The sequence below is a fragment of the Numida meleagris genome, chromosome 4 (genome assembly GCF_002078875.1).
Source record: "Numida meleagris isolate 19003 breed g44 Domestic line chromosome 4, NumMel1.0, whole genome shotgun sequence".
NCBI lineage: Eukaryota > Metazoa > Chordata > Aves > Galliformes > Numididae > Numida > Numida meleagris.
In genome coordinates this window covers 44919093-44941172 of record NC_034412.1, presented here as the reverse complement: position 1 = coordinate 44941172, position 22080 = coordinate 44919093, and the positions used below count along the sequence as shown (strand labels likewise).

The window sequence follows — 22080 nt, the reverse complement described above, 5'->3', positions numbered from 1 at the left end:
TGTCCTGGGGACAGGTTGTGCGCCGGGACGGAGCAGCTCGGCACCCCACGAGGGACGCGGAAGGCTTTCCGGCCGGGTGGAGGCATGGGGAGGCCCGGCCCGGTGCAGGGCGGGGCCGGCCCGGAGGTGTGCCGGGGGCGGAGCGGTCGAGCCGTGCCGGGGCCGCGCCAGGCGCAGCCCGGAGCGGTACGGTGCGGTGCGGGAGGTGGCGGGGCACGCCGGGCGGCCATGCCGCGCCGGGTGGAGCGGTGCCTGCAGATCGCTCCGCACTCCCTCGCCATCGTCCTGAGCCCCGAAGCCGGGGGGCGGCCGGCGGGCCCGGGGGCTGCGGCGGAGCTGGGCCGGCACCGCATCGGCTACGAGATCTTCGCGGACTTCAAGCGGGAGAACATGCAGCACTTCTGGGACCAGCGGGCCACGGCGGCGGTGGCCGAGACCTTCTTCCTGGGCTGGATCGACGAGCAGGTGCTGCTGGTGCAGGGCAAGGAGGAGCACCTGGAGGTGCTGCGGCAGGGCTGGGCTCGCCGCTCCCTCAAACCCCCCAGCGGCTTCCACATCAAGTGCCTGGGTACGTGCCGGGGCGCGACGGGACGGGACCCCCCCGCGGAACGACCCCGCTGCGGGCGCTGTCCCCGCGTTCAGCCTCTGCGCGCTGCGTCTGTGCGATGGTGGGCACCTGGAGTGGGACACTGATATAGGGGTGCTCTCTCCGCAGTGAGATTTTCAGGCCTTTAAAAATGCTCCGATGCAAAACTACCGGGTAAAGTTCGCTCAGAGAGCGGAACTCAATTGGTCTGCGTTTCTCAGCGCCTTGTTTCTGGATGCTGGCATGCTGCCGTGCGGCTCTCACTCCTTTCACTGTCACTGTTTCCCTCCGACTGCCGTACCTCCCGTGCCGAGGCGGGAGGCTCAGGACCAGCCGGCCCCTCATTTTACATGGTTGGAGAATAGGAGGTAGATCCTGTTCTATTGCTAGGGAGGTTTTTGTGTGTTTTACCGTTGTTTAGAAGAAGGCCCCATGGCCTGCGATGCTCGGGATTTGCTTTTGGGGCACCCCATCCTGTCCCTGCCCGCCGGCAGCATTCCTCGGGCGTGCAGTGCTGCGTTCTGACCTTGGCATTGCCGGAAGGGGAATGCAAACAGCCTTCTGGAGCCCACTCTAAAATACGGAAATACACTTCTGCTGGGAGTTGGTGTTAATAAGTAAACTCCCTAGTGTGCAGTAATACACGTTCCTTGGGGGTTATCTTCACAGTGGATTTACTGAAAACTTGAGCCAAATGTTTTCATTTGAAAACTTTAAAAACAGAAAGTGCCTCTCAGTGTTTGATTAAAGCTATGGAAGCAGAGCTGGAGCCCTGCCTGTCATGTGTGTCCTCAGCTGCACTAAGGGAGACAGACACAACTGAGCTATGGTTTTGCACTGCCTTCTTCCCACTGGAGCCAAACTGACCCTCGGGGTCACGGGAGAAAGCAGGGCAGTGCTTGCTGAGCACTTCTCAAGCCCCCCACTTCTGTTGGAGAGCAGCACCTCCTTCTCCTCCTCACGTTTGTGCAAGTGGAGTCTTGGTCAGGTCTGCACTGCCCTGTGCCTTGAAGTGCTTGGTGAGCCCAAGCTGGAACTGGCTTCTGGTCCTCCACTGGTGCTGCTGGTGGTTCTTACTGGTGGCAGCCCCTGAATGCTCTGTTGCTTGTGGCAGGTGTATCTGGGCCAGCGAGTCCCTGGAAGGGTCTGACATCTAGAGATCCAAACAGTAACATTAGGCCCTGCTGTAGAGTTGGGCAGGGACGTGGAGCACGTCGGAGAGCTGATTTAGCTCCTTTAGCGCGGGGTTTGAGGTTACATGGTGTGAAGTGCTCGGTGTGTGGCTTTAATACTCACCTCTGGGGCAGTGTAACTCAAGGGTTAAATGAGAACAAGCTGCCTGGTGCTTGTTTTTGCTGGGGTTGGGGTTATCAGGCTGTTAGGAAACTGGGGGGTGTACCTTGGCTTCAGATTGGATTGGGAGCCCACGCAAGCTTTGAATGAACAAAGCCCCAAAGCCAGCACGCACAAAGGTTGCTGATCCAGAGGCCCAAGGAACCCATCTATAATCCTATAGGTCTTGAAATGAAATTCATTGTCTTGGGTAAGAGTGACTTGACGCTTTCTTGTAACTTTGCAAGGCTTTTGTAACTTAAGTCTTTAATGAGCGTTATTATTTTAATAGCATTTCTTTGACACGCCTTCCATTTGCTCCCAGTAGTGTTTGTCATCCTGGAAGCTGGATTTTTTTCCCGTTTTCAGCTCTTTGGTGACTCCGTAGCAAGGCTTGCGGGTGTTCCACCTCAGTTTCCCTCCTCCATTTGTGTTCATGGATGAGACTTCCTTCTGCTTTCATTGCGCTCCATTTTTGCCTCTTGGACAATGGGTGTCTTTGAGAGGTTTCCATCCGCTTTGTGGAAGGGCCATGCCCTTCTACAGAAGTGACCGAACTTTGTAACAGCCTCGCGGTCACACTCGGAGCCATTTCTCCAATTAGAAGCTGATGCTTCCAATGGCATTTTCAAGAAATGTATGGGCAATAATTAAACTAACTAGCACGAGTTACAATTCAGCGGTTTCGGTGGGGCTGGGCTGGTGTGCATTGTTTGTGCTCGGCCAGGCGTGGGGGGGGACGACGGGGATTTTGCTGCTCCGTGAGCTGGAGCTAAGTGTTCCTTTTCTTCCTCTGCCTGCCTTCTTCTCTCCTGGCACCAAAAATTAAATGAACACCCCACCAGTTGAGGTGCGCTAATTTTCACTGTGAGTTCTCCGGTCACTAGCAGGTGATTATGGTGCTGTGCAGACTATCGGGCATTACCTGTTAAAATGTTATTCATTTATAGCAGAGTAAAACATGACTTCTCTGTTGTTGTTCTTTATTTTTCTCCCATTTATCTCCTTTAAATGATGAAAATTTCAGTGAGGGAGCGTTGGTTTTCATAGTAATAAAACTGCTGAGGAAGAGTTGTCTGCGTTCTCACCTACACCTTTTGTATGCCTCATAGTTTTGCCCTGGGAACTTCAGGGGATCGTGCTGGTGGCTTGACTGAGATGCTCAGGAATTTGCTCCCAACTCCAACTGAGCAAAGAAAGAGCTCAGAAGTGTTGGGTTGGGCATTCAGTGTACTTTGTAAGAGCAGCTGTTAGAGACTGGGGAGAGGCAAGAGTGAGTTGAGTGAGTATCTAAAGGGGGAGGCTATGAGAAAGAAGGGAGTAGACTCTTTCAGCAGGTTCTGCTGTGACGGGACAAGGGGAAATGGTTTCACAGTAAAAGAGGGCAGATTTAGAGGGGACATATGGAAGAAGATTTTTACGCTAAGGGTGGTGAGGCACTGGCACAGGTTGCCCAGAGAGGTGGTGGATGCTCGGTCCCTGGAGACAGCCAAGGTCAGGCTGGAGGGGCTCTGAGCACCTGATGGAGCTGTAGGTGTCCCTGTTTGTTGCAGGGAGTTGGACTAGACGGCCCTTAAGGTCCCTTCCAACTCAAATGGTTCTGTGATTCTTTGAGTATGGACTGTGTGCACCGTGCCTGTTTTCTGGGTATATGGTTGGTGCTCACACTCTGGTTGTGAAACTTTGGAGTCAGAAATGCTTTTTGCTCTTTCATGAAAGCTGCAGATGGCTTACAAGTGTAATGCAGGTTACCACTTGATCTAAAACGCACAGTGAAAGTGAAAAACACACAGGAAGGAAAGATATGACTTAATTCATTTCCTTTCTTTTTCTTTGCTTCTTCACTCCTTGTGAAGTAGCAAAGTCAAACACACTGATGCATTGTGCTAATCGAGCAACTGGAGTCAAGGATGTGTGAGGTTAATGGACAGCCTGCGCTGTCTCTCCCCTTGTTGAGCTCCTCTCCCCCACAAAGCATGCCATTGCGCAGGATCAACCTTCGTGGTGGCTGGGATTTAGCAGTAAACTCTTCTTAAGCGGCTCCCAGGCTGCCTTTGCTGCAGGCTGAATGAGCCCATCTTGCTCTTCAGCTGCCCCTTCATTTTTTTAGGAGGAAAACAAGATTTTCTGCTTCTTTTTAGTCCTTTTCAACTTCCAGTGAAGTACCAAAGCAGTTCTTCCTTTTGTGTCACAGCTAGGTTTTCTTTGCAATTTGCCTGTAGAGGCATCTTGCCTAATATTTGTCATCCAGATGATGATCCCATCCTCCTGGCCAGCAGAATTTCAGCTCATCCCTGGGGTGGGGCATGCCAGAGCTCTACCACCTGCTTGTCTGCATGTGAGACCTCTGTTAGGGAGAGTAACGGGGAAGATGTAACCCAGATATCCCGCAGGGCTCTTGGCACTCAGTGCCTTCCCAGTACACCATGCCTGCCGTTGGCTCCAGCAAATTGTGGTGCCATGCTGCTCTCTTGCTTGGTAGTCAAGGAAAGCCAGAAGCTTTCAGGGAAAGTAAAATAGTAGCTGCAACCACGTGGTGGCTTCCACTGCAGAAAACGTGGCTGTGAAATGTGGGGTTGGAAGGGATATCTTAGCAATCAATTCCTGTGGTAGCAGAAGTTTAATGGGCTTCTGAAATGTCAAGGTCTCTCTAAACCATTTCTGCTATAAATACAAGAGCACAAATGTTTTGATAATTTTCTAATGATGCTGACTGCTGGGAGTGTTACTGCAATATCCATTTTCCACTATTGAAACTGCACGCTGGGTGGGCCAGATCTGCAAAGATTTTCAAGGATATTCAGTTCTTCTTGGAATAAAGTCCCTTCACCTACTATGTAAACATGCTTCCTTCTGTCCATTGCACCCAACTCTTCAGTTTGACCTGGAATTTCACCAGAGACCGGTGATGAGAAGTGTGTGAATGCTAAGAATGTACAAGCGAGTATGTTTTGATGCAAGATGCTTTCCTTTTGACATTTGAGCAGTTCCTCATGTTCTTTTTTTATATCAGACTCCTGCTCTGAGCAACAGCAGCAATAGAGCATGCAATCAGAGGTCGATTCAGGGAATCTGAATAGTGGTTCTTCTATTTGCATTTTGGTTGCTTTTTTGCTACAGAAAAAAAAAATGGTGTAGTATTGCCATCAGCACTTATTGAGTCTGTATTGGTTGGGTGCTGGAATGAGCTGTGCAGGGAAGTGACGGAGTCACTGTCCCTGGAGATGTTCAAGAAACATGTAGATGTTACTTGTACATGGTTTAGTGGGCAATATTGGTGGTAGGTGGATGGTTGGACTACATGATCTTAGAGGTCTTTTCCAACCTTAATGATTCTGTGATTCTATGACTTTGGTTTTTCTTATGGAAGAGACTTAGTATACAGTACACATAAATATGCACTGTATAATAACTTCTGCAGTGTGTTTTCTGGGGCTGGGTGTGCTCCTGACCATGCAACGTGAGACTGTGTTGTTCTTCTTCCTTGGGGCAGGGGGGGACAAAACAGAAGTCTGGAAACAGTCAGACTCAGTACTGCTGTAGCTTGACCTTGGAATTCCACTGTCAGCTGGTTCATGGAGGGCTATCAGCGGCCAGCCTTTTAGAAAGCTAAATGCTTTAAATGCTATGAAATAACTCCAGCCTCGGTTCTTTACAGAATTTATACACTGTGGCAGTGAAAAATGCTTCTATCTGAGGAGTTTGGTTTGGGTACTTCACAAATGTGTATTTTTGAAACAGTTTTCACCAGCTCTTAAGTGTTTCATGATGTACATATGTTAGCTCATGCTAGCCTTTGGAGGAGGGCAAAGATGCTGAAGGGCACAGCGCTATCCTTGGAATGTGGAATCCCACTGAAAGGGAGAAGAGGGACTGTGACAAGGCTTGGTGGTTTTCACGCTGCCCCAGCAGGTGTTCTGGTGGAAGCCCTGGCTGGGGCTGGGCTGTGGCAGAGCAGTGCCTCAATCCCCGTGTTGGTAGCAGGGCAGTGCACCCCTGCGTCCGTCATCGCCTGTATCCACAGCTGTGGGAACTCCTGCTCCCTTGAGGTTGCACATGCTGCAAGGTGTGCTCTCACTGGGTGTTCAGAAGCTAACAAAGAAGCAAGATTGCAAGGATGGTGTTTAAAGCTGGGGTTGTAAAGCTCCTAATGTGTTACTAGCATTAGGAGAAGCTGGATGTGGCCATTGTGTTTGAGACCTGGCAGCAGTCTAATGCAGTATTGTGAGACTATAAAATGAGTATTTTGTTTAATAAGGCAATTTTTTGGTCCTTAAAAAAACAAAACAAAAATGTCAAAGCTAGAGAAACTTTTAGCTTAAGAAAAATAGGCAAATTATTATTCACTCTTCCAGACTCCAGCTGTATTTTCTATTTTGGTAATGCTATCCATGAATTTCTCTGACTATCTGTGAAGGATGTAGAAGAAACTGGATGTGTGAGAGTCTCTCTCCAGGTCACTGTGAGGAAGGCATGATAGCTTAATGCGTGTGAGTCTAACTACCTGCCTTGTCTCACCCTAATCCTTGGATCCATGTGGTTACAGAGTCCTGCAGCAGTGCAAATTGCAATGCATTCATTATCAGCATTGCATACTGAAGAGATTAACCCAGCATAAATAGAAGTTATTGCTGCCTGGTAACTTACTGAGCTCAAATTCTGCAGAGAGAAATAACTCAGATTATGTTAGCTTCATGTGATACCACTTAGAACTTCTATGGGTTTCGAGTTGTTTTTGATTATTTACTTCTATGTAAAAGGGTTCTCACTGTGTTATTTTGGCGGCTGCCAGCTGCTGTGAGCCTTACCAGCCACTGCCCAGCTCGTGTGGAAGCAGCTGGGCTTTGCCTCGTGCTCTGACACTGTTCAGCGCTTTCTCCTGTGCTTGCGTACAGTGGGGTTGGTGCCCAGACATGTTCGCTTTTCACTGACAGATGACACAACAATAGCTGGATCTGAGAGCAAGCCTGGTGTTTGCTTTGGGTTTCCCTGAAGGGCTCCTTTGTCTCCATCGGCTCCACTGAGGGAAGCCCGAACACCTTACTTAATCCCAGGGTGAAGGCAAGTTGCTCTGGTGTCTGAAAGTAGGCCAGCACCCATATAGAGGGCTTGGGAGCTGATCGCAGGAGGTTGTGCCAGAAAAGGAGCAGACTGGGGAGAGCTGAATGAGCCTGAACGGAGATTTGCAAGCACTTGGTGTCATGTTAGTTGTGGCTGTGGTCTAGTCGTGAGCCAGTCAGCAACTGGCCTCCACTGCGGGCTTGTCCTAATTAGCTGCATGCTCACAAGGTGGTTTAACCTGTTCAAAATTGGGATTTTAAAGTCTGTTTTAAGGCAAAGACATTATCATAGAATTATGAAGGTTGGAATAGACCTCTAAGAGCTTCTAGTCCAACCGTCCACCTACCACCAATGTAGCCCACTAAACCATGACCCTTAGTGCTGCATCTACGTAGTTCTTGAGCACCTCACATACTAAGCGTTATTAGCATGAGAGGTTATTACATTTCTTTCTTTAAGAGTGTGTGAATTTCCCCTCTAGAGTAATTCAAGAAGTAGAATTTAAAGAACATTCACCTACTGTTCTCAAAGTAGAGCTGAAAAAAGCTTTGAGGACGCTGAGCTTTCCTGTCAATATTAGTAATTTGTCAAAATTTTCCTTTTGGTTGAAAAGAAAGGCATTGTTACTGGCTGAAAAATCCTATACGATGAAAGAAGAGAACACTAGTTTTGTAAGAAGCTGTGGCAAAGAATAGAAGTGAAGAGGTATTGTAAACAGTGCGTAAAAAGGGAGCTGGAAAATAAAAACTTTCAGTCTCTGCAATCTTAGATGCTCAAGAAACAAGAGCAGTGCTTCTCATGGGTATCTTGAGAAGTCACCCATGTGGAGTGGCCTCTTTGATGAATACAAACACCTGGAAGGAGTGGGAGACTGAAAGAGGAGGGAGGCCAGCCAGATTTTTAGTCATATATGTGGATAACTTTGAACATAGTGCTTCATGTGGTAGGGAAGCCAGTTTGATAGATGTCAGGTCTGTTTTGCTTTTATCAAATGTAGAGACTTCAGTAGTAGTTAATGCACTTTCTTAAGAGGTCTAGCTACATGATAGCATCACCTGTTGTTCAGCCAACCTCTGAGGTGTGGAAGGAAATGCATAGGACTCATAAGGCTCTGAAGCTTTGCAGCTTTTCTTAGAGAAATTTTATGTGCTAAAGCGTCTCATGGGGGAAGCTTAGGGCAATATTCACCTGGAGTCCTTGCTACCTTTGTACAGATGTGTGTGTATGGGTGTATATGATGTTTTAATCTCTGTACAAACAGGAATTTCCCATTACTTTTCCTTGAGTAGTCACAAGTCAGCAAGGCAGAGATGCCTCCATGTGAGCTCAGTTAGTTAAGTCTGACTTCCGTGAGAGGACTTGCATTTTTAGATATAGGCACATTGTATCTTCTTGCGTTTGCCTGGCTGTCATTAAGAGGTTCGCCTGAGGAGTTAATCTGTCTGGCTGCTTCCAGAGTGGATTGTCTGCATCTAAGCCAGAAGCTCCTTGTTTGAAAGTTAAGCTTGCAAAATCAGAAGCAGCATTCTTTGCATTTTTATTCTCAATACTCTGAAATATAACAGCGGAAGAGTTCATCCAGGTATCTTCAGGAAAAGTATCAAATAGAAGTCTTAATACTTTGTGAATTAAAGTATCAAGAGTAAGTCTTAATTAATACCTTCCCAATAAAGACATAGTCACAGAAACCAGGCAGCTCAACCTCCAATCTTTCTATTTTCCTCTGTTGGGCAGCAGTAACTAGCTACCACCTTGCCATTTTTCATTTATTGTGATAGCTTGTAGCCTTCAGTTTATGGATTTCTTATTAGTTCAAGTCCTTTGCTTTTGTTTCCAAGTTGTTTTTTTTTTTTTCCTGGTTGTTAGTTTGTCTTTCTTAGAGGTGTGCAGCCAGAGCTCCTTGGTGATGCTGATGCCAAATAGCTGTTGGAAGGTCTGCAGGGACATGCTTCTTGGCTATGTGTCAAGCACAGAATGGCTGTGAAATGTTTAAGCGCCAGAATTACTACATCTATCCTTGTTCTGCTTTTCTGTGTCAATAGCTAGTCTCATTCAGTGACATATCTGACCTTAAAGAGGAAAAGCACGTTTAGCCCAGTGCCTAAGTCTCTTTCACGCCTCTGCTTAGACAATTTTTAGACTTCTGGTTTCAGTGACTGCTTCAGTCAATTCCAGTGCCTCCTTTCCAACGTTTCCAATGTTTGGGCTGGCACAGAGGGCAAAACATATTCTATCTATCCTTTCGTCCTGTGAGATAGAAAAGTGAGCTACAAAATTCAGAGGGTTGATTTTTGTGACAAGTGATGGGAGTAGAAAGGAGATAAGTTTGATGGAACTTTATTTTTTTCCCACTAGCTAGGAAGTGGTTGAACAGCTAGGGCATGCTGTCTCAATTTTTTCTTGTTTCCATGCTGATTAACTCTTTTGCTCAGTGGCTTAAGCATCCACTTTCCCAATTCCTGATTATTTTCCACGGCTTTGAGTCCTTTGCATTGCCTCTGGTCTCAGTGAGTAATAACCAACCGGTGTAATGATCCTCAGCTTTCTTTCATTTCCATTTCCAGCAGAAACATAGCCGATATAAGCCTTGCTTTTTCACTATTACCTTTCTGTGGACCGCTTTGAAAGGGGCTCTGCAGATACCAAGCTGAAAACCAGTGACCTTACCAAGCCCAGCATGTAACACCCATGTGTGCAAGTACCCATGTAATCAAAGCTTGTTCTCTGCTTCCCACACACTGCAGATTTTGTCAGCGCTTCTCAGAGTTCCCATTTCCTGGTCTGTTCCTATCTCTTTTGTTGATTCCAAACGTTGTTCCTTGCCTTATGGCTGACAACACAAGTGCTTTGGGGCCGAGGGCTTTCGTGGCTCTCTCAGACTGATGTTGTGTGGGCATGGTATGTGCTCCTGCAGTGCAAACAGTGAGGTAATTATACTCACACGTGAGGTTACTTATGAATGAGAGGTAATCTGTAAATATGCAACTGGGCAAAGAGTTCATGCTCAAAACCTGCCTGGATTTGCTTTACCCATTTCTTACCATGTCAGCTGTAGTAATTTCTTGTTGTGGCACCTTAGCCTCCTTCATGAATGAGTTGCATGCATGAGGTTTATGAAAGCTTTAGAAGTACAGTGAGTTTCCAATCACAGATACTTAGAATGTGTTTGGCATGAACATGAAGCCATAAACACATGAAATGCGCTGCAGAAGGGAACTGGAGCATGTAACGGATTACATGTTATTTTTTTAACTAAACAGCATGGTAATGATGCATGATGTTGCCTATAAGTTTTAGGTATATAACTTCTCTTACAGGCTTGTTCTTTACTATTTTTTTTTAATATTAAAAAAAAAAAAAAGGAGAGACTTGCACATGAAGGCAAGGACCTGGTGCTTTTGCAAGATGACCAAGCTTTGCTTCATCGTTAAGCTGCTTGATTTTTCTCTTGGTCGTGTTACAGCTGAACATAAATCTATCTAAGCTAGTTTTGAACTATCCAGCTCAGGTGTGGTTTGCACTCCTCAACTCCAGCCATAATTATGGATTTCAGTACTGGCTAACTTGTCCTGCTGCTCAGGCAGCCTGTGATGAGCTGCTGCCTTAAGTGACTTAAGTCCCTGGATGAAAGCTAGCTCAAGCTTATTAGACTATACTGCAGTGCTGGGATACTGCAAACCTCCTTTACAAACTTGAGCTGTTGCAGTGAATTCCTTGTGGCTTTCCAGTTCCTGCCTCTTGGATTTCTTCTTCTGTCAACTTCGCAAGTGTGGCTTTTATCTTTATCCACAAATGACCTTTTCTCAGTGCTCTCTCCCTATTTAAATCTTGTGCTGGCATGCAGGTTCTCATCTCCCTGTCCACAAGTGGCTTTGTGCTAGGATCACACCAGCTTGATGAAGCATGGATAGCAGCCTGACCCTCCTCAGTGTCACTGCTTTTCTCTGTGGCTGTCCTCTAGCTGCTTCTACAACCACCAGTTCCTCTGAGATGTCAGGTTGCTCCTGGTGGCTCCAGAAATGGTGGTGCTAGCCAGGGCTGAGTTGTCAAAAGTTGGCTCTTGGAGCGGATATCGTGTTGGTTGGCTGTTTATGTTTTGTAAACAGTGTGGTTTTGGCCCTTAAAAACATGGGATCATGCTGTAAAACCACAGGAGCAACTGGGCTGAGAAATGGTGTGCTGAGGCCTGATGAATGGGGATTCCTTTGGTGCTTGTAAGGTAGCTATGGAAAGTGCTTGAGCCAAATCTTTACCAGTGTTGTCCCTAGCTTGCCTTTTTTGATCTTTGCTGCTTCTTAATTGAGGAATGTGCAGATCTCCCTTCAGATGATTCACTGCAGGAGGGTCACCCTTTCTTCACATTTTTAGCAGGGACCGAATCTCCCTCTTGGTCTGCACTGCCATTGTGGTTTGAGCTGGTGTGGGTCAGCACCACTGAGGTCTCCTTGCCTCTTGCTCCGACACAAGAGCCCATGGTAAACCAGGACCTAATCTAGATTAGACATCTGAACAAATTCTTACAGACCTGAAACCTTATATTTTCTGCATTACAATCTACAATCAGGTATTGAGGGATGATAAGGCAGTTCGGGTGGGAAGGGGCCTCCAGAGGTCTCTGGTCCAACCAACCTCCTGCTCACAGCGGGGCCAGCTGTGGAATCAAGCCTGGCCATCTAGCTTGCACCACCCATATGGTGGTAGCACCCGTATGGTGGTAGCAGCCATCTGCAGATCTGGTGGATGGTTTCCATGTTTCCTGTGTGTTTTGCTGTGGATGGGTCCTTTCGTAACTGGCTCCTGTTGAACAGGTTCCCCTGGTCCTCCTTCTACCAGTTTCTCTGCATAAATGGGAGACCAGCAGCACCAAGCACATCTGGCTGTTCCACCCACACTGCTTGGACACTTTCTTTTCTCAAGGCAAATGGGACAACTTATTGCATTGCACAGATACAGAGCAAGATAAGGCAGCTGGTGCCTTCAGATGCAATGAGGTCCTTCTTGAAAGAAAAAGAAAACACAGCAAAAAATGTTGCAAAGTGTTGGGCCTCCTCAGCCATGTTTGTCTGTTTTGACAGATTCTTAAGGCGGTTGGTAGAGCCATAGCTGCCAGCAGCTTTTTATATAGCAGGATCTCTTTTTATGGCTGCTTGTTCTTGTCAGCCACTTCCATGGTTTGCCTTTATTGGCTTTTTTTTCCAGAAACCCAGCAATAACTGCTGTAAGTAGTTGTAGTAGACTTTTTGAAGTGGCCAGTGAGCCTGACTTTTCCTTAATTTTAAAGGCTGAGAAATGAGGTTGTAATGACTTGGTGAAGGGATGTTACAGAAAATTAATTAACCAAATGTTCTTTTTTTTGTTTGTTTCCCCACTCATAGCTTCATTTTCTCCCTCTTTTGTAACTTTTCTTTCTACAGTTGATATGTTCTTTGTGCAAGCACAGTACTTTGCTCAGCTCACAAAGTCATGTTTTCAGTCTGGCTTTAGACTTACTACTATATTGTTAGTAAGCATTTCCTTCTTATCACTTGCCTTTCATTCTTATCTCAGCCTTTGGGCTGAAAGCACTTGACAGAGGCTGCAGGCCTTGAAGTTGGTCTCTGTGAAGGAGGGGAGAAGGAGACATTGTGAGCATTCATTCTTTAATTTCGGTGTTTCTTGCAGCCTGGCTGATACCTCTGGGCTATGAAAATAGGTGCTTCATCTTCATTCATCTTCTGAATAAGTCATTAAAAATCCCACACAACTTCTAACCCTAGTTATGTATTTTTGCATAGACCAGGATGTCACTGAAAATGTAGAAGCCATACAAAACCTGTAAGCTTTCTGGCCCACCTGGTATTATTTCTAGTAGAGCAGGTCAGTCCTTCTGCTCCTAATGCAGGAAGTTCCAGCTTTTTTTGTATCAGCGGGAATTTTCCAATCATAGCACAAGTTAGACTGGTGAAATGGGAAACAGGGATGCCTCAAGCTAAGGAGAGAACAGGAGAGAGAATATATGAAAACCTAGACTACGTTATTTCTTTTGACTTTTTTTTTCTTACTAATATCCATTTTACCTTCTTCTTGCCCAAGAAAACATAGAATTCATAGAATTCATAGAATTCATAGAATTAGCTAGGTTGGAAAAGACCTACAAGATCATCCAGTCCAACCATCCACCTACCACTAATAACCCCACTAAACCACGTCTCTCAACACAACATCTAAATGTTTCTTGAACACTTCCAGGGATGGTGACTCAATCACCTCCCTGGCCAGCCCATTCCAGTGCCTGACCACTCTTTCAGAAAAGTTGTACTTCCTAATGTCCAGCCTAAATCTCCCCTGGTGTAACTTGAGGCCATTCCCCCTCTTCCTGTCACTAGTTATGAGAGAGAAGAGGCTGACCCCCAGCCCACTACAACCTCCCTTCAGGTACTTATAGAGAGTGATAAGGTTACCTCTATATTTTCCTGTTGATTTATTAACAGATCAGCTTCTGAGAGTCCAGCCAGAAAATATTTTCTCAGTCTCCAGAAATGAGTGCTCTTTCAGAAACAATTTTCAACTTTCCTCATGGTTGTGAAGATAACATTAATAACATCAGTTGAGTAAAACTCTTCTGTAAGTGATGGAGCCAAACTCGCTCTGGACTCAGTAGGAAGGGGAAGTCACACTTTTTACTGTTATTCCAGGCTAACTCTGAAGGCTGCTGGTAAAATTAATTATTTGTGTTATGTAATTGCAGAAGTAAATACTTTTTTCTTTCCTGCTGTCTTCTGGACAAAGTGTATCTTTCTTATAGTGCTGCAAGCGTTTCAGGTGAATTGTAGAAGATGCACTGGGATAAAATCAAACAATTCTCTGCTTGTGTCACAGCTTTTCCATTGGAGGATGTTTTTTGTATTTATTCTGGCTGGAAAAGACAATTGGACCAAAGGGTTTTGCACACCCTTCTTTGGGTAGCTTCCCATGCACTCAGGCACTTCAGTCTAAAGGATAGAAAAATCAGGACGGATACTCAAGCTGACAGTAGAAAATGGGAGAAACTGAGAAGGGAACTTTGGCTTATTCTCTGATTATTGAAGTTTGTGGTGTTTTACTGGTTGGTTTCAAACTTAGTAATGTGTGATTTTTTTTTCCTTTTGTAAAGATATTGCATAAGAAATAGGAAATGAAACTAAAGATGACATTATGCCAATGCATAGCTACTGTGGTGCATTGGTATGTTGAATACTTGGAGAAGTGCATTTCCTCAACTTGGAAAAAAAGCACCACCAAAAGAAAACAGACACAAAGAAAGAAGTAGAACTGGAAAAGATATGAGGAAATGTAACAAGGATACTCCAAAGCACAGAGTAGCTTCGGTACAAGGAAAAATGGGATAGGTCCCAACTTTATCACACAGAGGAGAGATGTCTGAGGAAGGGATATTGTGGAAGCTTATTGAGTTATGAGTCCCAAGGAGAAAATGAACGGGGACATGACATTCTGTCTTTTTTGATGTAAGAATTTGGGAGCATGAAAGTAAATTATTAGAAGGTAATTTTGAAAGAAATGAAAGAGCTGCTTCACAACATACAATTAAATAATGAGAAAGTTGTGTTTTAAATGTTTAGCCTATGCCATGGTTTTTATGAAAGATTTATCTTAATAAATAATGACAACAAAAAAACCCTCAAGGTTTTTCTGTTCAAAAGTAAGTAGATAAATCCATGGTACAAAAAAAACACATGTTCGTAAGAACCTCTTTCTATACTGCCAGATCCTGCCTCTTTCAGCCCATGCCAAATGCAGAGCTAGTTTCTGTAGCCACTGAGGGCTCCCAGTTGGCAGGAGATGACACACATGGAGATGTTCCCTCTCTGCTCTGTGAAACACAAGTGGCCTCCAAATCTCAAAGGCCAAAGGAGCAATTACACTTTACCATCCATGGTTTGACTTTACTGAGAAGGTGGGCAGTGGGAACTCAAGATTGGGAGCCCTTCTAGCTGACAGCCCAAGCACAAGTGTATTGAGTGGAAGATCCCAGCCTGGAAATGCTGGGTTTGAATTCCCTGTTTTGTGGCTGAACAAGGTCAGTGCACTGGTATGCTGCTCAGTGTACAATCTTCCCTTTACAGACACATCATTTTCTTCATCTGATAATTTTCTTCAAGGACCAGAAAAGTGAGTCTGTGGTATTTGCCCCTGTCACCAAAAGTAAAACACGGGGACCTCCCAAGAGCTTATAGAATTGCAAGACCCTACACGAAACCAAGGGTTCCTGGTGTCTGGGGCTCTTTACAAAAGGGGGTATTTACTGCAAAACTAGTTTTAAAATGGACTGTTTAACTTAGAGATGCTGTGCATGCAACAAACTGAGTTCAGCACATTCACGACATTCAGGTCCTGATCTCAGCATATGCTTGAAGAGGAGATTAAATGTTTCTTCACAGGAGTAGTTATAATAACTTCAGTGTGATTACTCATGTGAATATTTTCCATAGAGTGACGGTGAAGTACAAATATTCAGGGTAATGTGTAATCATGGAGGTGAGGAGAATTCCTTCTGCCACCTCTTCCAAGTAGCACAAGCAGAACAAAAATAATGCAGTTTGTTTAATCCTCCAAGAAACAAATATTTAAAAAATGCCACTGCCTGTGCACTGTGGAACTGTTTGACAAGTAAAAATATACTTGCTGATCTTTTTTTTGTAGCAGAGGGTCTCATTTAGATTTCTTGCTAATTTCTGGTTGTTGCTTAGATTGCTTTTTTACTATTATTTATCTTAATGTACCTTTTTATTGCTTCTGGAGAAACTGATAGTGCCGAGTAACATGGCATCAAACAATGATTGTGGGTTTTCTTTCTGTTGCTATCATTCCATCAGCTTGGGTCTGGCAATGAGAACGGTTTGCCAATTTTTGTTTATTGTATTGAACTGTATGTAACGGGTGATAAGGAAGATGGGCAATAGCTGGGCTCCCTATAACTACTCTAGGGAATACCAAGGGGCAAGGTACTCACATAAGAGTGGCCTTAGGGCAGTTTATGCAGTGGTTTGATGGGTAATGGCTTAGGCATCTTTCTTTGTACAGATCTGATCAAGGAGTTGTTCCAAAGGATGCATCCAGCTGAGTTAAGAGCTTGCCACATCCCCTCTTTATCCACTGCTCCTGCTACTTTCTTGTGTTGACATGAGCTCTTGCTGGGCCTCTCCACGAGCTGCTTTGATTTGCTAGTCCTAAAGAAAACAAACCCAGCCCAGTTTTGTCTGTACTCTCTCCGCCAACTCCTCATTGTGCCCCTGTAAAACATGTGGAGCAGTGGAGAGGGAGGGAGTTTGGGCGTAAAGTCCATTCCATGTGGGTTTTCAGCAGCATGTAGGAGTTAGGAGAGGGAAGTTGAATGACTGGACAGAAATAGTGGAAGTGGAATGGTTGGAATATGTGTTCATATGAAGAGGAAACCCACTAGAAAGCCAGTGCAAGTCAGCCTCTAGACATTGTACATGTATGTGTGTATGTTGTGCTGCAGCTGTGTGCCTGATTTGGCTGTGATTTTGACACATTGGGCTTCTGAGCCATGTCAAAAGGACCCACTGCTTTGCAAATCCAGAAATAGCTTATAAAAGTAATATAAGATTGAATATTATGTACCCAGTCCACCACTGAGCTCCTTTTCTTTTGAACAATTCTTCCCCGTTAAAAAGCTCAGATCAGTTTTGTTACATTAGTGTGGAATCCAGTGGCTTTCCTTGCCATCCCATAGGGTTGCTCCCCTGAGTACTCATCCACATTTTTGAGGCTTTATCCCTGTTTGGCTCTGTTGATGGTATGGCTACTCATCCTGAGCTTTTAAAACAGTGGCAGAGCTTTATTAAATAGGGCCTTTATGTTTACTTTAAGTAAGCTCTTTTTTACTACAGAGCAGCAGTCTAGCATAAAGCATCTTCACTCACACTGGCCTGTGTAAAGAAACTGCTTTGACCCTCTCTCTTTGTTTCTGTTTTTGTCCAGCTTATAGGCTGCCTTGTGGAAGCTAAGAGATGTGTGTCTTGCTGGCTGATGGGTTGAATGAAGTTCATTTTGCTCTAAGACATTTCTTGAGTTCGTATTACAAAGGGTAAGATCCTTTGACGCAGTACAGAGTGGAGGTTCAGCTATTATGGACACAATTATCATGATAAAGAATGAAGGATGGTTAAGTGCTGCTGTCAAGCTGTGCTGCTTTTAGATATAACTGACAGGTAAAGAAGTCTAAGAAATAGCCAAGATGCTTCAAATGCGAAAGCACCATCCAGCATTCACACTGTGGGGCTTTGGTTTCTCCTGTCTGTGTTGCTGGCAAAGCTGCTCTGGCCTATGGGGTAGGCATTTGGGAGGGCACAACAGACCACTGAATACTCTTCCACAGCTTGAGAACCTTGCTTACCCCTATTTTGCTTTAAATTTATCATTTAAGGTGATACACGGCCTTCCTCCTGCTTTTCCTCCCCTCCTAGAAAACCCACAAACTTTGGTGGGGAGCTGACCTCACGTTCTCTTCTCCCCACAGTTATGTGAGCAGTTCCAGCTAGGCGAAGAATGCTTGATGTAATCTCCTGAAATTATACATGTAGGTGTGTTGTCATTATTAGCCTGCTAGTGGCCATTCAGCTGTTTTATCTCGGTTGTAATTAAACGCTCGTTACCTGGGAACGAGCGAGAGGAGGTGGGTCAGGAAGATGAGCACGAGGCTGATCCCAGGCAGGATGTGTTTGGGCCTGTGGGCAGGAAGCGACTGGCAAAGAAAGTACCTGCGAGAGTCTTCTAGATATTACAGTATCTTTTTACTGGAAAAAAAAAAAAGAGATTTCTGGTCCTTCAACTTCCAGTTTGCACTGTTCTTTGAAGAAGTTTTTTTTGCCACTCTATGCAGATTTCTTCTGCAAAGCTCTCCTCACATCAACCTGTCAATGCATGGCGTGTTGCTGCCCAACTGAGAGGCAGCGTTTTCCTCCGATAAAAGTACTTATTTTCCTCTACAGTGAGGTGGGAAGGTGTGTGGAGTTTAAAGATGACCTGCACAGCATGTGTGTTTGATTTGAAGTATTTTAGGATCCCATACAATTACAATAGACTCTAAGGGTAAAACAGTCACCCCAAAAGCAACGGGTAGTATTGGCAAGGAGGTGGTAAAAAGATTGAAGACAGTTCTTCTTAGTGGCTGGAAAGATGCACAGAGGAAAAAGATCTGGGAATCTTGGTTAATGCTTGGCTGAACATGAGCCAGCATTGTGCCCAGGTGGCCAAGAAGGCCAGGGGCATCCTAACTTGTATAAGAAATAGTCCAGCAAGCAGGAGCAGGGAACTGATCCTCCCTCTGAGAGAAATGGGATTGTTTAGCCTGGAGAAGAGGAGGCTCAGCAGGGACCTTATCACTCTCTACAACTCCCTGAAGGGAGTTTGTGGTGAGGTTGGGGTTGGCCTCTTCTCCCAGGTAACAGTAATAGGATGAGAGGGACTGGGCTTAAATTGTGCCGGGGAGGTTCAGGTTGGCTTTTAGGAAAGAATTCTCCAAAAGAATAGTAATGCATTGACACAGGCTGCCCAGGGAGGTGGTGTAGTCACCATCCCTGGAGACGTTCAAGAAATGTGTAGATGTGACTCTGAGGGACACAGTTTAGTGGGCAACATTGGTGGTAGGTGGACAGTTGGACTAGATGACCTTAGAGGTCTTTTTCAACCTTAATGGTTCTGTGATTCTACGATTTTCTTCAGCGAGGTTGTCGACCAAAGTATTCTGGTAGAAAACATTTCTTTAGAGAGAGAGCAAGCTGAGATGTTGGCACAAACCCAGAAACAGGCAGAATGTCGTGGCTGTTCAGGTCTCCGGAGGAAGGAAACTGGTGCAGCTGTTGTCAAGGAAGGGGTGCTGCTCCTCGCAACCCAGAGGAAAGGGTGTGAAACATGGCAATAATTGTAGGAAATAATTGTCGCAATTGTTCTGGCTGCACAGCCCATTGTGAATGGAAATAGACATGGTCCCTTTGGATCTGCTTCAGACTTCATGGTTCGAGGAGGTACCTAACCATGAGGTAAAAGGGATCTGAGCAGACTCTATTTTCCTTTATGGGGAAGTGAGCAGGCTTTACACTTGCCCTGCAAAATGTATGCATATGGTTTCAGTACTTCATGGTCCTGCATGAGGCAAAACACCTACATAAGGTCCTGACTTCTTGTACCTGTGGGATACCTCAGTTTGGGTTTCTGGTTTACATATAAGGGTGATTTTTGCTGGGCTTTTTTTTTTTTTCTCCCATTTTTTTCTTCACTCTTCCCTATGTTTTTCCTTCAGGCCATGACTGCCCCCCAGACACCCTTTCCTAATCCGTGCACACCTTTGCAGTCCCATCCCATGTGCATACAGGGTGCAGGTTCCTGCCTCTCCTTCATCCCATGCATCCAGGCTATGTGGGCAATTCCTCAGCTGCAAACTTTCAAGGAAATCTTCTCCTGTCTTTACGAGCTCAGACCTTTGCAGGCTGTAATTATCTCTTGCTGTCATCACTGAGACCTCTTTCCTGTTGGTTTACCTTATGCAGGCACACGTGCTCACACATAAACTTATATAGCATCCCTGCTTCCCTGGGTCTTGTTAGCCTGGGCAGCTGCTGGATCATCCTCCCTGGATCTTCGGTCACTGTGCACCCCTTGTTGAGCTGCTTTGGGCTCTGCCTGATTTACCTGCTGTCTGCTGAGCCAGGTATCCCCCTTGGGTCATCCCTTCCTCATCTGGCGCATGGGGAGGGCTTGTGTCCATCTGAAGTGTCTGTCTGGGCTGGCCAGGCCTTACTTTTGCTGTATTGAAATACCCTCAGTTGTTGTCTCCTTGGAATGTTGTCCTAATCTTTGTGGGGAGATCCCTTTGCTTCAGCATCTCCTGTCCCCTTGCAGCACCTACCTTCATAGTAACTGCTTTGTTTTTGTTGTTGCTTTGCTTCTCCTGTTGTCTAAGGCAGGCAGGCACTTATCTAGACACAGGTGCTTTTGTATTTTGGTCTTTGGAAAGCGCACAGCATTCTATTTGGTATTGAAATATTTATTAACCTTGTTCCATGATAACATTCCCTGTCAGTGAGGCTAAGTTCTTATACTCACCTTAGTGCACCAGAAAAAAAGTCACTCTAGAAATTAGTTGCAAGGGTGTCTGTGCATTTATGGGGTGTATAAAAAGAAAGTACACTTTCTCAGAGAAAGGAGCATATGGCCCTACTTAACCTAACCCTTCTTTCGTCAGGTAGTGCCACTTTTGAAGGAACTGGGGCTCCGATTCCTTCAGATGCACCTTGGCAAAGCATTTGGAAAAGAGGGTGCGCAGGGACCAGAAGGAGTGGGATGCCTTCCCTCTCCTCAGTGCTGGAACCTGCATGGTGCTGAAGGGCTTTTGGTAGTCTGTATGAGCTGACTGGTTCACTTGTGCTTATTACAGAGAGGGAAAAGCCTCTGAATGTGAGACACAAAGTAGCATTGCTACATTTGCTCTGGTTGGATGCACTCATCTGATTTTAGTGTAATTGTAGTGACCGTGGTATCTCCCTTCGTTCTCTCCATGCTTTTTTTCCATGCAGACCCTCTGACAGAAGAGAGTGTGCATTCCAGAATGAGCTGATCCTACATCTGAGAGCAGAAACCCAAGAAAGCATCATTTTAAATGTGCAAAAATCTACACACACCCAGGTGGGAGCTTCCCTGCCCTGTCTGTTGTCCCCTGGCTCCCTTTCCCCAGCTCCCGTAACTATGGTGGAGGTGAGCTCATATGTTTGAAGCTGTGGGGCAGCAGAACAAAGTGATTTTTAAAGAAAAGGAAGCCAGCTTATATCTGGTTTTCATTTGCTTTTTCTTCTGTTTGGTAAGCTGTGCAATATTAAATAATGGAAGACTTGCTAGTTCTTGTATCACAGGTACTGAATTATTAAATCTCACAATCTCTGATTTTGCTGCAGAATAATTAATGTGAGCGGAATCTGCTTGATACATGCTACAGATGTAATCATGAGCTGGGGTGCTCTTAGCAAGAGCTTTGTCAAAGTTTACTTTAGAATACCATCTTGCCAGAAAAGGAAAGAGCCTGTAGCCATATTTAAAATAAATAAATAAATAAATCCTCTCAGAAAGTGAGGGAGATTTGGGAAGTCAGGATCAGGTATGAGCCGTGGTAAAATCTGTTCACATCTGCTGGATTTATTCTTTGTTAAATTTTCAGTGTAGATCCTCATACTACAGTGTCAGCAGAAACATAGGCAAAGCTTAAAGGATCGCTCTGATTAATGTGAGGATGCAAGTTTTGGGTTTTGTTTTTTTCGTTAGAGCTGAAGGAGCCGTTTGGGTGCTTAGCTTGGACTCCTGCCCACCTGTAACCATATGGTGCAGTACTTGATGGAATGCAGATAATAACTTCATTTTCTTTGCTATTTAGGTTCAAACTTGTGCTAACAGGTCCCCTCCCAAGCTTTGTTTCAACCCACTGAGTGAACTTAGTAAGGAGATTCACCTCTCTGTGCCTCAGTATCCCTGTATTGCACACAACAATAATGACACGCCTCTTCTTGTAATACTCTTGGACTGTACAGATGAAAAGCCCCAAATATGAGCTTGTAATTACTGGGTCTTCTGCTTGTACTCCAATTTGTCTGACCATGAAATGGAAACACCCATGGCTGCAAACGCTGGTGAGGAATGGAGTTAAATCCAACTGGCAGCTGGTCATGAGTGGTGTTCCTCAGGAGTCCATTGGTATTGGGGATGGCCCTGTTTAATATATTTAGTGACTGTGAGGATGAGAGGACTAGATGATCTTACTGGTCTGTCCAGCCTTAATGATTCTCTGAGTCTCTTTCATTAACAAAAGGCAATTGCACAAAGCATCGGGTAGTGCTGTGGCGTGACACTGACCATAAAAAGTCTATACACAAAGGCTGATTCCTTGGATTTAGTGCACGTACAATGTGTCCTGGTCTCACTGTAGAAACTGTTCATGGGAGGCAACTGTTTTGAGAAAGCAAGACCTGTTGTCATTAGCAGTTCCTCAGTTTCCTGAGTACAAGGCTCCTTGGCTTGAAAGAAAAGAACAATCCATGAGGCCATTTGACGTGGAT

At 45.2% G+C, this 22080-nt stretch overlaps 1 protein-coding gene across 1 annotated transcript; it reads left to right on the top strand.

Annotated features, from left to right (window-relative positions):
- Nucleotides 1-20665, top strand: LOC110399136 (storkhead-box protein 1-like). The gene is made up of 2 exons (XM_021397353.1): nucleotides 1-568; nucleotides 20554-20665. Exons 1-2 carry the CDS (start codon nucleotides 85-87, stop codon nucleotides 20592-20594), a joined length of 525 nt encoding a protein of 174 aa, XP_021253028.1. The 5' UTR covers nucleotides 1-84; the 3' UTR covers nucleotides 20595-20665.

Excerpts from the sequence above, each read along its gene's own strand:
- LOC110399136 (XM_021397353.1), top strand. The coding sequence starts at position 85 with ATGGGGAGGCCCGGCCCGGTGCAGGGCGGGGCCGGCCCGGAGGTGTGC. Across the intron at positions 569-20,553 it reads CTTCCACATCAAGTGCCTGG|ACCCTCTGACAGAAGAGAGT; the intron begins GTACGTGCCGGG and ends TTTTCCATGCAG.